At 50.1% G+C, this 17325-nt stretch overlaps 1 protein-coding gene across 5 annotated transcripts in view; it reads right to left on the minus strand.

The window, feature by feature from the left end:
• Positions 1 to 17325, minus strand: part of CAMKK2 (calcium/calmodulin dependent protein kinase kinase 2) — a 58072-nt gene that overhangs the window by 8262 nt on the left and 32485 nt on the right. For 3 of the 5 annotated variants that reach the window (XM_059039572.2, XM_067015045.1, XM_067015043.1), the window contains exons 8-16: positions 16853 to 16874; positions 16636 to 16724; positions 15280 to 15479; positions 14471 to 14524; positions 12167 to 12240; positions 11993 to 12080; positions 10740 to 10868; positions 5698 to 5798; positions 5118 to 5160 (exon numbers count right to left, since the gene is read on the minus strand). In XM_059039572.2, coding sequence (XP_058895555.1) covers positions 5118 to 5160; positions 5698 to 5798; positions 10740 to 10868; positions 11993 to 12080; positions 12167 to 12240; positions 14471 to 14524; positions 15280 to 15479; positions 16636 to 16724; positions 16853 to 16874 — 800 coding nt within the window. The remainder of the gene's footprint in view (positions 1 to 5117; positions 5161 to 5697; positions 5799 to 10739; positions 10869 to 11992; positions 12081 to 12166; positions 12241 to 14470; positions 14525 to 15279; positions 15480 to 16635; positions 16725 to 16852; positions 16875 to 17325) is intronic. The other 2 variants (XM_067015044.1, XM_059039573.2) reach the window with 1 other exon arrangement.

The following is a 17325-nucleotide window of genomic DNA, read 5'->3' on the forward strand; positions in this document are numbered from 1 at the left end:
GAGCCTGCGCGTCCGGAGCCTGTGCTCCGCAACGGGAGAGGCCACAACAGTGAGAGGCCCACGTACCGCAAAAACAAACAAACAAACAAAAAAAAACACAGACACGTGGAGGCTAAACAATACGTTACTAAATAACCAAGAGATCACTGAAGAAATCAAAGAGGAAATAAAAAAATACCAAGAGACAAATGACAATGAAAACACGACAATCCAAAACCTATGGTATGCAGCAAAAGCAGTTCTAAGAGGGAAGTTTATAGCTATACAAGCCTACCTCAAGAAACAAGAAATATCTCAAATAAAAAATCTAACCTTGGCTTCCCTGGTGGCTCAGTGGTTGAGAGTCCGCCTGCCAATGCAGGGGATACGGGTTCGTGCCCTGGTCCTGGAAGGTCCCACATGCCGTGGAGCGGCTGGGCCCATGGGCCATGGCTGCTGAGCCTGCACATCTGGAGCCTGTGCTCCGCAATGGGAGAGACCACAACAGTGAGAGGCCCGCGTACCGAAAAAAAAAAAAAAAAAATCTAACCTTACACCTATAGGAACTAGAGAAAGAAGAACAAACAAAATCCAAAGTTAGCAGAAGGAAAGCAATCATAAAGATCAGAGCAGAAATAAATGAAATAGAAACAAAGAAAACAGTAGCAAAGATCAATAAAACTAAAAGCTGGTTCTTTGAGAAGATAAACAAAGTTGATAAATCATTAGCCAGACTCATCAAGAAAAAGAGGGAGAGGACTCAATAAAATTAGAACTGAAAAAGGAGAAGTTACAACAGACACTGCAGAAATACAAAGCATCCTAAGAAACTACTACAAGCCACTCTATGCCAATAAAATGGACAACCAGGAAGAAATGGACAAATTCTTAGAAAGGGATAACCTTCCATGACTGAACCAGGAAGAAACAGAAAATATGAACAGACCAGTCACAAGTAATGAAATTGAAACTGTGATTAAAAATCTTCCAACAAACAAAAGTCCAGGACCAGATGGCTTCACAGGTGAATTCTATCAAACATTTAGAGACGAGCTAACACTCATCCTTCTCAAACTCTTCCAAAAATTTGCAGAGGAAGGAACACTCCCAAACTCATTCTATGAGGCCACCATCACCCTGATACCAAAACCAGACAAAGATACTACAAAAAAAGAAAATTACAGACCAATATCACTGATGAATATAGATGCAAAAATCCTCAACAAAATACTAGCAAACAGAATCCAACAACACATTAAAAGGATCATACACCATGATCAAGTGGGATTTATCCTAGGGATGCAAGGATTCTTCAATATACGCAAATCAATCCATGTGATACACCATATTAATAAATTGAAGAATAAAAACCATATGATCATCTCAACAGATGCAGAAAAAGCTTTTGACAAAATTCAACACCCATTTATGATAAAAACTCTCCAGAAAGTGGGCATAGAGGGAAACTACCTCAACATAATAAAGGTCATATATGACAAACCCACAGCAAACATCATTCTCAATGGTGGAAAACTGAAAGCATTTCCTCTAAGATCAGGAACAAGACAAGGATGTCCACTCTCACCACTATTATTCAACATAGTCTTGAAAGTCCTAGCCACGGCAATCAGAGAAGAAAAAGAAATAAAAGGAATACAAATTGGAAAAGAAGTAAAACTGCCACTGTTTGCAGATGACATGATACTATACATAGAGAATCCTAAAAATGCCACCAGAAAACTACTAGAGCTAATCAATGAATTTGGTAAAGTTGCAGGATACAAAATTAATGCACAGAAATCTCTTGCATTCCTATACACTAATGATGAAAAATCTGAAAGAGAAATTAAGGAAACACTCCCATTTACCATTGCAACAAAAAGAATAAAATACCTAGGAATAATACCTACTTAGGGAGACAAAAGGCCTGTATGCAGAAAACTATAAGACACTGATGAAAGAAATTAAAGATGATACCAACAGATGGAGAGATATACCGTGTTCTTGCATTGGAAGAATCAATACTGTGAAAGTGACTATACTACCCAAAGCTATCTACAGATTCAATGCAATCCCTATCAAATTACCAATGACATTTTTTATGGAACTAGAACAAATAATCTTAAAATTTGTATGGAGTCACAAAAGACCCCGAATAGCCAAAGCAGTCTTGAGGGAAAAAAAAACAGAGCTGGAGGAATCAGACTCCCTGACTTCAGACTATACTAGAAAGCTACAGTAATCAAGACAATATGGTACTGGCACAAAAACAGAAACACAGATCAATGGAACAAGATAGAAAGCCCAGAGATAAACCCACACACCTATGGTCAACTAATCTATGACAAAGGAGGCAAAGATATAAAATGGAGAAAAGACAGTCTCTTCAATAAGTGGTGCTGGGAAAACTGGACAGCTACATATAAAAGAATGAAATTAGAACACTCCCTAACACCATACACAAAAATAAACTCAAAATGGATTAGAGACCTAAATGTAAGACCAGACACTAGAAAACTCTTAGAGGAAAACATAGGAAGAAGACTCTTTGACATAAATCACAGCAAGATCTTTTTTGATCCACCTACTAGAGTAATGGAAATAAAAACAAAAATAAACAAATGGGACCTAATGAAACTTCAAAGCTTTTACACAGCTAAGGAAACCATAAACAAGACGAAAAGACAACCCTCAGAATGGGAGAAAATATTTGCAAATGAATCAACGGACAAAGGATTAATCTCTAAAATATATAAACAGCTCATGCAGCTCAATATTAAAGAAACAAACAACCCAATCCAAAAATGGGCAGAAGATCTAAATAGACATTTCTCCAAAGAAGACATACAGATGGCCAAGAAGCACATGAAAAGCTGCTCAACATCACTCATTATTAGAGAAATGCAAATTAAAACTACAATGAGGTATCACCTCACACCAGTTAGAATGGGCATCATCAGAAAATCTACAAACGACAAATTCTGGAGAGGGTGTGGAGAAAAGGGAACCCTCTTGCACTGTTGGTGGGAATGTAAATTGATACAGCCACTATGGAGAACAGTATGGAGGTTCCTTAAAAAACTAAAACTGTAGGGCTTCCCTGGTGGCACAGTGGTTGAGAGTCCGCCTGCCGATGCAGGGGACACGGGTTCGAGCCCCGGTCTGGGAAGATCCCACATGCCATGGAGCGGCTGGGCCCGTGAGCCATGGCCGCTGGGCCTGCGTGTCCAGAGCCTGTGCTCCTTAACGGGAGAGGCCACAACAGTGAGAGGCCCGTGTAACACAAAAAAAACCCCCAAAAAACTAAAACTGTAATTACCATATGACCCAGCAATCCCACTACTGGGCATATACCCAGAGAAAACCATAATTCAAAAAGACACATGCAGGGAGATCAGCTCGGTGTTTTGTGACCACCTAGAGGGGTGGAATAGGGAGGGTGGGAGGTAGGGAGACGCAAGAGGGAAGAGATATGGGAACATATGTATATGTATAACTGATTCACTTTGTTGTAAAGCAGAAACTAACACACCATTGTAAAACAGTTATACTCCAATAAAGATGTTAAAAAAAAAAAAGACACATGGACCCCAATGTTCATTGCAGCACTATTTACAACAGCCAGGTCATGGAAGCAACCTAAATGCCCATTAACAGATGAATAGATAAAGAAGTTATGGTACATATATACAATGGAATATCACTCAGCCATAAAAAGGAACGAAATTGAGTCATTTGTTGAGACGTGGATGGATCTAGAGACTGTCATACAGAGTGAAGTCAGAAAGAGAAAAACAAATATCGTATATTAACGCATTTATGTGGAACCTAGAAAAATGGTACAGATGAACCCGTTTTCAGAGCAGAAATTGAGACACAGATGTAGAGAACAAACGTATGGACACCAAGGGGGGAAAACTCCGGGGTGGTGGTGGTGGTGGTGTGATGAATTGGGCGATTGGGATTGACATGTATACACTGATATGTATAAAATTGATGACTAATAAGAACCTGCTGCATAAAAAATAATAATGTTTTAAAATAAAAGGAATGAAATTCTGACATATGCTACATCATAGATGAACCTTGAAAACATTACGCTGAGTGAAAGAAGCCAGACACAAAGGCCACAAACTATATGATTCCATTTATATGAAATGTCCAGAATATGCAAATCTATAGAAACTGAGAGTAGATTCGTGCTGGCTGTGGAACGGGGGAGTTGGGTGGTGAGAGCTAAGGGTACAAGGTTTCTTCTTGGGCTAATGGAAATGTTCTAAAACGGATTGTGGTGATGGTTGCACAACTTTGTGAATAGATTAAAAACGATTGAATTATACACACTAAATGGGTATGTGATTTAGAGCTCAATAAAGCTGCTTTTAAAACTTAGAAATGGCTGCGTGGAGCTCCCAGCTGATAACGAGGTGGTGAGCTGGGCTCAGTGCGCAGAGTACTGGGACTGCTGTCCTGCCACAGGCACGGGGTGGGGGGCAAGTGGCAGCAGGGGTGCAAGTATTTGTCACCTCGGTCTTGCGGGGACAAAAATTCTCATCTGTCCTGGGAGGTGCTGGGACTATTGAGCTGGGTATGTGTTTGGAAGAGGCTAGCTGACTGGTGAAAAGGTCCGGATCCTCCCCAGAGGCAGGGGACTCTCACACTCATTGGCAACAGGCCGGAAGGGGACTTATTTTCTAGGTCTTCACCCATCAGAGAAGAAAGGGCGGCTGCTGGACAGCCCCAGCGGGGAGCCCCCGGGCGCAGCATGCCCTGTCTAGGCTCTGAGCGCTGACCCAGAGCAGAGGCCGCCTCGGCCGTCCGTGACACAGCTTCAATGCCGTTGACGTGCACTGAGCATACGTGGCTGCCCGGCGAGGTCTAAGACCTGGGTGAGTTCACAGGCATTCCAGGTGGAGCGCCATGCACCCGCAGCCCCAGCCCACATGCACAACCCGCCCTCGGGTCCCAGCCCCTGGATGCCCCTCGTTTCCTTCCTGGGTCCGGAGGCCCAAGGCGAGCCTGGGCACAGCAGCCTGGGCTGGCAGGAACGTCCGCCTGGGTGGGGATGCCCCGTGCTCTGCAGCTGCCCCCGCCCCCAGGCCCTGGCAGAGGCTAAGGCACAGGCAGGCAGGCATTACCTTGGGCTCAGACAGGGGCTCACACTCCCTGGTTGGTTTTTTGCTGGAATCGCCAGAGGGGAGGGAAAAGGGAAGTGAGAAGGGACACTTGGGATCCATGGGATTCCTGTCCCCCACCCCAGAGACACTCAGACCCCGATCACCAGCTTCACAGAGCTGCTGCCAGGGCAGTTAGGAGCAGGACACCTCTCCGCCACGAGACGTGGGGTCCCATGAGCGAGACTGGCCTTGCTCATCCATCACAGGGACAAAATCCCACCGTCAAGCATGCATGCTTTGGGGTCAAACAGCCTTTCTGATTGTCAACCACTCCCCCACCCTCGTTAAAGTGCAAGGCCCCCTGAGAAAGGTCAAACTTCCCTGTGGATTAGCTGTCAGAAAAGGAGGCGGGCTGAGTCCAGGGTGGGGAAAACCAAAGCCAGCGCCTGCTCGGGTCTCCCCAGTGCTCCCAGTGGGGCTGGTCTGAGGCTTTCTGGACACGGCCGCTGCAGGGCCGGGCCCACACACAGTCGGCTGGGCAGGGCTGCCCTGCGTTCAGCCCCCAGCGCCCCACCCCAGAGGAAGGCAGGTGGACACTCACATGAGCAGGTTCCCAGGTGCTGACAGCGAGCGGTCCTCCCGCCGGCTGCCCTCAAACGGGTTCCCGAAGGAGCGTTTTCGTATCATGGTCTTCACCAGGATCTGGAGGAAAGAAGAGGAGGCTCGGGCACCTGGGGGCGATTCCAGGCAGCACCCTCCCTCGTGCCACTCCACGAGTCCCATCTTCCTCTTCCTTTCTCCCCACAACCCACCCCCCGCCGCCTGCCAGCTCCCAGGGCTTGTGGCTGATGGCAGGCCTTTGAGAGACACCCACCAGGGATACAGCAGCCAAAGCCATCACCAAGTCTCACTGGCCTGCTCCTCTAACCTCCATGGCTCCCTGGCTGCCAACAAGATAAGGTCTAAACTCCTCAGTCTGACGTTCAAGGCCTGGCATAAGCTAGTCTTGGCCTACTCAACTGCCAGGGGACCCTGTGCTCCAGGAGAGCTGGCCTGTACTGTCCGTCCAGTACCCCTGGTACCATCTGTCTCACCTGAGCCATCACTGGACATGCCCTCCTGGCCCATCAACCTATCTCATCTTCAAGGCCAGGCCTTTATTTTTGGTGAAAGCCATCTACAACCAACCCAACACGTAAGCAACAATTGCTTCCCAGGTATAATCCTGGGAGGGGGATGGGAGTCACTGCACTTTCAACTGAAATGTAATTCACACAGCATAAAATTCTCCATTTTTAAAGCGTACAGGGCTTCCCTGGTGGCGCAGTGGTTGCGAGTCCGCCTGCCGATGCAGGGGACGCGGGTTCGTGCCCCGGTCCGGGAGGATCCCACGTGCCGCGGAGCGGCTGGGCCCGTGAGCCGTGGCCGCTGAGCCTGCGCGTCCGGAGCCTGTGCTCCGCAACGGGAGAGGCCACAACAGCGAGAGGCCCGCGTACCACACACACACACAAAATAATAATAAAGTGTACAATTCAACGGTTTTTAGCATATTCACATCACCACTGTCTAATTTCAGAACATTTACATCACCCCAAAAAGAAACCCAGTACCCATTAGCAGTCAGTCCGCATTCCTCCTCCCCTCCAGCCCCTGGCAACCACCAGTCCACTTTCTGTCTCTATGGGTTTGTCTATTCTCATTTCATATAAATGGAATCATTCAGTACGTGGCCTTTGGGGTCTGGCTTCTTTCACTCAGCATGTTTTCAAGGTCCATCCACGCTGTAGCACGAATCATTCTTTATTCCTTTTTATGGCCTGGTACTAACCCTTTGTGTGTCTATGCCGCATTTTGTTTATTCATTCATCCTTTGGACTGCTTCCACTTCGGGGCTATTGTGACTAATGGTGCTATGAACAATTTGTGTACAAGTTTTTGTGTGGACACTTTCCACACAAAATGTTTTCATTTCTCTTGGGTGTACACCTAGGAGTGGAATTCTTGGATCATTTGGTAACTCTACGTTGAACATTTTTAGGAGCTGCCAGACTGTTTTCTACAGTGGCTACACAGTTTTTTTACAGTCCCACTAGCAATACAAAACGGTTACCGGTTTCTCAGGGGGCTGCGTTTTAGCTGAGGATGAGAAACATCTGTCCCAGTCTAAGGAGCCGAGGAAACATCCCAGGACACTGAGGGTGGCCAGTCCACGGGCTGGTGTGGCGTGAGGGCAAGAGAGGTCAGAGGTCCCGGAAGTCCTTTTAAGTCTGAGGCACCGGGAGCCGGCACGCCCACGGCCGTGAGCGGGAGTGCTTTGGCGCCCCCCACCCCGTCCACCCTAAGACAGACTGGGCCCGCAGCGTGGCTGGGAAACACCTGCCAGAGGAGGGGATCTTTGGGGAAAAGGCCATATCCCTCCATCACGCCCCTCAACCACTGCTCAGCTTCCCTCCTCTGCCTTCCAGGCTTCCCTTCAGCGCATCCTTTCTGAAACCCAGATCTGATTCCCTTTTACTCCCCGACTTGGTATCTCTCACCCACAGGAGTTTGGAACTTATCCTGTTACCAGCCAGGGAGTCATGGAAGGTTCATGGTGATGCTTGTGGCTGCTGTATTTCACGAAGGAATTTTCAAGGAAGTGGCCTCAACACCCTGTAAGGCTCTGGCCTCCTTCCAAGCAGAGCATGATGCCTCTTCAAGCTGGTTCATGTACTGACTGAGCTTGTGGATTTTTTTTTTTTTTTTTTTTTGCGGTATGCGGGCCTCTCACTGCTGCGGCCTCTCCCACCGCGGAGCACAGGCTCCGGAGGCGAAGGCTCAGCGGCCACGGCTCACGGGCCCAGCCGCTCCGCAGCATGTGGGATCCTCCCGGACCGGGGCACGAACCCGTGTCCCCTGCCTCGGCAGGCGGACTCTCAACCACTGCGCCACCAGGGAAGCCCTGGATTTTTTTTTTTTTAAAGGTTTGCTGCTAAAAAGGAAAAAAAAAAAAAGTGTTTAAAAAACCACTAAAAGGTGGAAACACCCAAATGTCCATCACTGATGAACGGATAAACAAAATGCACTCTAGCCATACAATGGAATACTTTTCAGCCCTAAAAAGGAATGACTGGCTACAATGTGGATGAACCTTGAAAACATTATGCTGAGTGAAAGAAACCAAACACACAAAAAATCACATACTGTATGACTCCATTTATATGAAATGTCCAGAATAGGCAAATCTATAGAGACAGAAAACAGACTAATGGATGCCAGGGGCTGGGGGGAGGGGAGAACAGAGAGTGAGTGCTACCAGGTACGGGGTTTCTTTGGGGATGATGAAAATGTTTCAGAACTACAGAGGTGATGGTTGCACAATATGGTAAATGTACTACATGCCACTGTATTGTTCACTTTAAGTGGTTAATTTTATGTTACATGAATTCTACCTCAATTTTTAAAAAAAAGAAAGAAAAGAGAAACACTGAGCTGGAGATGAAGGCTGTGCCCCTTGGCAAGCAGTGAAGGTCCCCCCTTGCCAAGGCCCGAGCTCTGTGGTTCCCGGAACACACGGGCCTGTTTCCTCCGAGCCCTTGCAGGCACCATCCCCCCTGGTGAGACTGGCCTTCCCCGTCCTCGGGACCCAGCGAAAGGGGCTCCTGCCCTGTGGAGCTTCCTACTCCTGCTCCTCTCCCCGCTGGCCTGTCACCGTGTGACGGCACAAGAGGGTGATTCTTTCTTTCCAGATCCATCTTCCTTATGAGTCCGGGAGCCCCAGGAGAGCTGGCACTGTCCCTTGTTCACCTCTGTAACCCCGTGCCCCGCACACCTTGGGTGCCAGGAGGGGGCCTGCGCCTCCCGGCTCCAGCCCCTCCTTCTCAGACACCTGCTGAAGCCCTCACTTCCTCCCTGCCCCGCCCCATCCATTCTCCACGTGGGACCTTCCCAAGGCCAATATTGATCGTGCCGCTCCCCTGAATCAAACTTCCTGGGACCAAGATTTAAACCTCCGCTGTGGCCTCAGGACTTGCATGGTCTGGCCCCACCTCCCGTCCACCTTCATGCCACCCTCTCCCTTCTTCGCCCCGCTTCAGCCACCCTGGCTTTCTTGAGGTTTCTCACGGACATGATCCCACCAGAGGATCACTGCGTTTGCTGTTCCCTTTTCCAGGAATGCCCTTGCCCTTTACCCTCTCTTGGCCTGATTAACACCCCGCCATCCTCTCAGCGTGCATCTTCCAAGAGGCCTCCTCCGACCCATCACCCGGGCTGCATTCCCCCTCTTAGGCGTGCCCCTCGCAGCCCCTCTGTTACTTGAATAATTGATTTGTTGCTTCTTTGCCCAGCGTCTGCAGGCGCCATGTTTGCTGTATTCATCTCTGTATCCCCTGCTCCCAACACAGGCCTGGGAAAACCACTCGGTGTTCAAGAAGTGTTTCCTGAATAATCAATGCCTATTTCAGACCGCTAGGGTCAGACGCCTTCTCCCAAGAATATCCACAACCAGGAACAGAATAACCCAGGGTGGACGCTGGGAGCCCGACGTCAGCTGCCTTCCCCACGGCAGGCTCAGGACGTGGGTGCAGCGGGTGGATGAGGAGGGGGGTGTGTGGGGGGGTGACTGTTCAACAGCGAAGACATGCAGAGGCCCCTGGTTGGGGAGGAGGAGGAAGATGTGAATGGATGCCCCAGCCAGGGGCTCAGGTTTGGGAGGGAGAGAGAAAGTGTGTGGGGAAGCAGAGGGTGAGGTGCAAAGCTGGGAGCGAAGGAGCCAGCACTGGGGGCTCCTAAAGGGGTGGTCACTCGAGGCTGGACACGGCAGAGCCTCCCCTCCCAGAGCCCAGGGCCCTGCCTGCCTGCTGGGGCTGGTGCTGGCCAAACACACCCGGGACTCCTGAGGTGGTCATGGTGGGGCAGCCCACCAGATTCTGCCCTAGGACTGCGGCCTGGGCCCCAGGGCCCTGAGGGTCCTGGTCTCCCTCCTGGGGCCACACACCCTCTGCGCAGAGGCTTGGCAACTGGGTGATTCCCTGAGTCTTCGAGGTTAGGCCTGAGGACTCCAATTCTAGCTCCTCCTTCCTGGGTCAGGACCCAATGTAAGGCGATAGAAGGGGTCCCAGTGGCTCCTGAGCAAGCGCCCACCCTCAGGAGTCGGGAAGAGCTTTCTGAGGCACGGGGAGTGGGGGCCCTGCCGCTAGCCCTGGCAGCTGCCCACAGGGCGGAGATGAGACGAGCCCAGTCGTGCGCTCTGGGGACTGAAGACGCAGCCAGTGGGGGAGCCCATCTTGGAGACCTTGGCTCCAGCTGCCACCCTGGGCACCTGCCCTGGTCCTTCCCCCACTCCTGCTCCCCTGACATGCTCTGAAAGCAGGAATTCCAGAAGGGGCAGCACAATCCTTAGAGAGGGGCTATCCCTGGCTACGATAACCTCGGACCCGGCTGTAGACAGAGCTCACGCCAGAAGACGCAGGGGCCACTCGGCCTGACATGTGACCAAGGCCCGGAGGCCGGCAGCTGTAGGTGAGGGGCAGACACGGCCATCCCCTGACGTTCAGGCCCAACGTCTACCTCTCAGTCGCCCGCCCATGTCCCAGCGCATCCTCGCTGGCCTGCCGCGGGCTCTCTGTCCCTGCTCTCAGGCAGTGGCTTGCCCCGCCTTACCACGGTTGCCAGGCTGGGTATGTGTTTGACCGAATTCTCCACCTCCTCTTCTGTCACCTCGACCAGTGTGCAGTTCTCATCCTCCGATGGCAGCGGCTCCGCCCCGTGCCTCGTGACCCAGGGGTGCAGCTTCAACGAATGACAGGAGGGGTGAGGGGCGGGCACAGCTGGCTCCCAGGAACCCTGCCTATGAGCGGAGCCAGGGAGGGGACGCGGGAGGGGAGAGGCAGTGGCCTGAGGTCAGGCATGCAAGAGAGCAGGCAAGCCAGGCAGAGGCTGGCGGGTAAGCGAGGTGGGAGGAAATGTGAGACCGACAAAGGACAGAGAATGGGAGGAAGCGACGAGGCCAGAACGTGAGCCGGGCTGGATTCTCCACCTGGCCCCAGGTCTCGGCAGAAGCGCCTGGAATTCGCCATCTGCGTTGCACGGTTGTCTGAGGAGCAGCCATCGCTCCTCGGCAACTCTCCCTGATGGCCTGGAAGGCTCGGCTCAGAGCGGGCAGCGCCCTCCCCATGTCACAGAAAGGGAAACAGAGGCGTGGGGCGGCACAGGGAGAAGGACACAATCAGGAGAGGACCCAGGCGGAGGTCTGCCCCCCAACCACCTGCCCCTGGGGTCCAAGCCCTTATCTGTAACCTTCTGGGCTGCCCCCTCTTCAACTGCTAGTTAGCTGAGGTGCCTAGGAGTTCCCGAAGCAAATATTTCTTAAAGATCCATGTGTGTGCACGTGGCATTGGCAGGGTTGTAGGGGGTAGATAGGGATCTCTTCTAACAGTGCTTTCTGCAACAGAGTGGAATTCAGCAGGCCGGGGTCAGAGGTGGGGGGTCGAATTGCTCACTAACTTCCTCCCACCCCAACTATACTTTCTCAAAGGGACAGGCAGGGCCTAAGAAAAGACCCCAGGATTTCAGCAGCCACACAGTGGAGCACACAGAAACCTGGTCTGGTCTGGTCTAGGGAGGGTGGATGCCTTCAGCCCAAGCCAATCGGAGCAAGCGCTAGCTCCTCGGCTGGCAGCGGATCCCACTTCCACGATCACAGTGAACACGAGTCCCAAATCCTCCCCCACAAGCCTCCAGCAGCCCAGAGGCCCCAGGACATGGGAGGGCAGTGGTGCCAAGAAGGACGCAGTGCTGTAAACAGAGGGGCGTGAGGCCTGACCGAGGCAGGGTTGAGCCAGACAATTCCAAGCAGAGGACACAGGCTGAGCCTCCAGCACACGCCCCAAGGGGCAGCAGCGGCCCCCAGGTACCTTGATCTCAGGCACCATGATCCTCGACTCGGGGTTCTTGTCCAACATGCGGGTGATCAGGTCCTTCAAGTCCTCGGCTACGTCAGGCCTGGGGATGGGAGATACATCAGGGGTGGAGGACGTCACCAAGGGCTCGGAGAGAAAGGCAACTTGGGGTAGATGGACAATACTCACTGATCTGGAAATTCCAGGGTCTGACTCTTGATCTTACTGTGTAAACACATGATCCGCTCATCCATGAAAGGGCACTGTGAAGAGAGGTCAGGGACAGGGTGGCCATCAGTGGCTGGCACGTCTGTCCTGCAACGGTTGCAGCAGAGAAAGAAACAGCCCAGTGGCCCAATCCAGGGACAAAGCAGATCCCATTCCCCAAAGATCTAAAAGGACCAGGACTGTCTTTCCAGAAGGGCTGGAGCCTTCCTAACCACACTGGCTTTCCTCTGTAGCTATGCTTTAACTTACCGACTTATATAAAAGCAAACACTCTTTTCACTCACCTGCCAGTTGAACAATAATAATACAAAGAACAATACAAAAGACAAAGTAGCAGCAGCTGTGATTTGTGAGGGCTTAGCCTGGACCAGGCCCTGTACTGAGGTTTCTTAGCACCAACATTTCATTTGGCCGTTACCTCTGCCTGGAATGTTCTTCCCACCAACACCTGCGTGGCTTGTTTTCTCCCATCCTTCAGGTGTCTGATCAAAGCTCACCCGCTCAAGGGGGCCTTCCGGAGCTCCTGTCTAAAACATACACCCCCTCCACCTCCATGTGATTTCTCATCATAGCACCTCCCCCTGACATTATATTACATATGTATCTGGGGACTTCCCTGGCGGTCCAGTGGTTAGGATTCCGTGCTTCCACTGCAGGAGACACAGGTTCAATCCCTGGTTGGGGAACTAAGATCCGCATATCACATGGTGCGGCCAAAAAAAAAAAAAAAAAAATGAGAGGGTGGGAGGGAGGGAGATGCAAGAAGAAAGAGATATGGGGATATATGTATATGTATAGCTGACTCACTTTGTTATAAAGCAGAAACGAACACACCATTGTAAAGCAATTATATTCCAATAAAGTTGTTTAAAAAAAAAGAAAAAGTATTTGTTCACTGTTTAACTCCTGCACTGGAACATCAGCTCCAAGAGGACAGGGATTTTTGTCAGTCTTGCTCACTGCTGACACCCAGTGCCCAGGAACATCCCTGGCATGAAGTAGGGGCTCGATAAATACCTGCTGAATTAATGAATGCTTGAATTATTTCTGTTGATCCTCTCAGAAGCCATAAAAAATAGTAAATATTATTCGCATTTTACAGAAGAGAAAAAAATGGAAGCTCAGAGAGGTGCCGTGTCCTGGGAAGCGCAAAGCCTAGACCAGGCTGACCCTGAAGCCCGTTCATGCACCACCCCTGCGTGACAAGTTGATGCTTTCACTTGGTGGAGGGCCTGACCCAGGAGGAACTCAGGGATTGTGCTGGAAAAAGAAACCTTTATGTGGGGTGCTCAGAAGGTTGGAAGAGGTCACAGAAAGTGACCTGGTCCACTCCTGTCCGAGGAAAATGGTTTCATTAAAAGCAGTAACGAGATAAGAGTTTGGATTGCGCAAGTGTATCAGTTTGACAGAACTCATTAAATAGTACACTTAAGATCTGTATGTTCCATGATATGTAAATTTCACCCCCAAAGAAAAAAATGAAAACCACCAATAGCGAGCTCTAGCCAATGACTGCACTCTGAAGCATATGTAAGGAGGTACAATTCTTAACAACTTGGCTATATGATTGAAAATTTTCTCATCAAATGTTGGGTGGGGGGAGGAGATTATAAACTCCTTTACTTCCTCATGGGACTAGTTTCTTAAGCTTTCCCCAATAGGAGTTACAAGTTCATGAAAAGGAATAATCCTCACTTTTATTGCTCACATAATCAATCTGAACTTCAGAGTTTAAAATAGAAGCCCCTAAATGTCAGTTATATAAAAACAACAAAAGAACAACAACAAAGAAGACAAAACAGCATTCCCTAAATCAATAATGCCAAACGGGTTTTAACTTCCATTCCAATTCTATTCCTCCAACAACAGCTTCTAGGAACACTGTTGAGAAGAACATCAAAGCGGTACCAGGCTCAGGAAGAAAGCGTGCAGTTATTGATTAGTGATGCCTATCTGCAGTTTAGGAGAGGGTGTGGCACATTTGCTGTCCTTGCCCTAAATTCATCAACTACTGTATTTACAACCTCTAGAGCCTCTGCCAAGCCTTCTGTTTTAACAGCTCGTTTCTTCACACATATGACTATCATCTACAGCTATGTATATTTGGGAAGGCATCTTTTTTCATATTCAGATCTAATTGTGGAAATGAAATGAAATAACTTTTTAAGTGAATAAGTTCTATGTCCCTGCAAGAAGAGATAACTATTAATCCAAGGGGGCAACCCACAACACCCAGGATACAGGACACCCCACCCACCCTGTTACCTGGCCAAACACAAAGCAGTACAGCGTCACACCCATGGCCCAAACATCCAGTGCCTGCAAGACAAAGAGCTCCGTGTGAGGGGCCAAGGGGCACTAAAGGGAGTCTAATGCTTTCACCTGTCCAGCATCCAATCCTTCATCTTTTCTTTGGGGAACCACCTCTTCTTGACTGCCCTGTCCATGGGAATTTGGGTGGGGCTATTCCCGCTCCCCAAACCCCATGCCTCTGGGTGGGCACATGACCCAGGCCTGGCCAATGAGAGCAACACTTCCCCCAGGCACAGTGATTGGTTCAAGGATGGGCACATGACCCACACTGGGCCAATCAGAGCCAATCCCAGGATTTTCACTGGAGCTCTTCATAAAAAAAAAAAAAAAAGCTCTTTCTATTGAGGCTGGTAAACTCGTAGAAAGTAGGCTGGAGCTGCTGATGAACATCCACCGGGGGAGGAAACCAATTCAGGAAAACAGAGCTGAGGGGACTTCCCTGGCAGTCCACTGGTTAAGACTCCACGCTTCCACTGCAGGGGGCACACGTTCATCCCTGGCCGGGGAAGTAAGATCCCGTGTGCCACGTGGTGCAGACAAAATTTTTTTTTTTGAAAGGAAAACAGAACTAAGAGATGGAGAGATGGATTCCTCTTTGAATCCCTGTATCTAGCCAAGCCTGAAAACAAACGCACCCCGCTCCTCATTCACATGGTCCAATGGATTCACTGTTTAAGCCAGTGAGTTGGGTTTTTGTCACTTACAGCTGAAAGGACAATAACACAGGCAGAACTCCTCATTGCAGGCAGGGCCAAACCTACCTTCCCAGAGAAGATCTTCCGGGTCTCCGAGAGCGACTCGGGCGCCATGAAGGCGGGAGTGCCCACGGTGTTAGAGAGGAGGGCGTCGCTGCCCTTGAACTCGTTGCTCACGCCAAAGTCCGCAATCTTAACGTGCCCATCTTCTCCAACCAGCAGGTTGGAAGGTTTGATGTCCCGGTGGATGATCTTCTGGTAGTGTACTGGGGGCGGGATGGGAGAGAGGGGGGCAGGAAAACCACGTGAGGAGCTCCATGTGGCCCACACAGCCCAGAGACACAGGCAGGAACCTCTCTGTTCTCCCAGGGTCCCAGGCCCTTCCCAGCCTTCCCCTCTCAAACCTGCTGAACACCCACAGCTCTGAAAGATAAGGGGAGTGCCTCTAAGGAAGTTGTCCCATCCTCCAAAGCGAGGAGTGAAACACTGACTGCCAACAGCAATTGGTAACTGCCTGCTGCAGTCTAAGTCATGTGTGCACGGAGAGTTTTTGTTGAGCTTGGCTCCCAGCTAGAAGCCTCAAGACTTGTGACAAACATCTTTTCATTTACTAATGCCACCACTCAACCTGAACACCGAACCGGCAATGACTGGAGCAGGTTAATTTGAAGTGTGAAGCACAACAGGACTGAGGACTTGGCTAATTGTTCCTGCCTGGATGTCAGCTCTTGGGAGAGGACAGTCCTATGGTTTGGAAGACCCAACTGCATTTCTGGGGTGATGATGATGAAGATGATGATGATGATGGTGATGATGAAATGATGATATTGGTAATAGCAGCAGCAGCTGACTTTGCCGAATGCCCAGTCTGAGGCCTTGCCCTGTGTTAAGTGCTTCCCATTCACCCCATTTCAACCTCACAACAATCCTATGTAATAGGCAAAGGGTATGAGTCAACATGTTTAACAACCAGAAGCAGAAAGGACACCCTGCCAGTCAGAACTACTGATGTCCTGGCTGATTTCAGACCTAGTGAGAGATATTTTATTCCCATTTTGCAGATGAGGAACTAAGGTTCCAGGAGACTAACAGGATCCCAGGGTTGTTGGGAATAAGGGAAGATGCAAGGCACTTAACAGTGCCTGGGACACATAGAAAGTGCTGGATAAACAGTCACTAACACTATTGTGCTGGATAAACAGTCACTAACACTATTGCTCTTAAGTTTTCTATGTGGCAGGAAGAAGGGTTTCTGCTCGCAGGGGGCATGGCCCCAGCAGGTCTCTCTGCAGCTCAGACAGTTCTTTTTCCCGCACACCTCCCTGTGACCCGGGAGGGAAATAAGAAACCCTCCACCTTCCATCCACTACCTGGGAATGCTAAGCACCCCCTGGGTGAGAGTCCTCCACAGGCCCCACTTACAGTACTCGATGCCTTTGATCAGATCCTGGAAATAGAAACGAGCCTGGTCTTCAGAAAGTGGTTTGAGAGTGGGCACTTCCATCACAGGCCTGAAAAGTCGATACATGCATGAAAAGCAAACCAGACACGCTGGTCTTTGCCCTCTCTCACCACCTCACTCAGCTTTGCAGCTCAAGAAGCTTCGAGCATCACACCTCCTGGGAATGGGGACACTCACCCTTGGTTGACCAGTTCAAACACTGTAGGATAGAGAAGGGGGTGAATGGTTACACTGGGAATCTGGAAATCCATCTTCCTCCCCCTCCTCCCCAACTCCCAACCACCCCTAGAAACACCAAGAAGCACTGAAACTAACATTGGGGCTGGGGCGAGGAACAGTCCACTGAACCAAAACCATGGAAGGTTCTGCTTTTCTAAGTTCCCATGAGGAGGATAGGGGTCAGAGATTTCTGGTATCCCTCGGACCCCAGCCTGGCTGTTCTTCTAGTCCTCAAACAGCTGAGGACCCTCTACCAGAGAAAACAAAGCAGGAAGACCCGAGACAGGTGGGGGCGGCTCCTGGACTCCTTTCATCTTCCTCTCGTACTTGGGGGGTGGGGAAACTCCCAGGGATCTAACTGATGCTAAACTATGTCCTCTCACTCACACCCAGGTCCTGAGCCACCTTATGCCACAGAACAGGTCTAAGGG

Source organism: Kogia breviceps, chromosome 15 (genome assembly GCF_026419965.1).
Source record: "Kogia breviceps isolate mKogBre1 chromosome 15, mKogBre1 haplotype 1, whole genome shotgun sequence".
Taxonomy (NCBI): Eukaryota; Metazoa; Chordata; class Mammalia; order Artiodactyla; family Physeteridae; genus Kogia; species Kogia breviceps.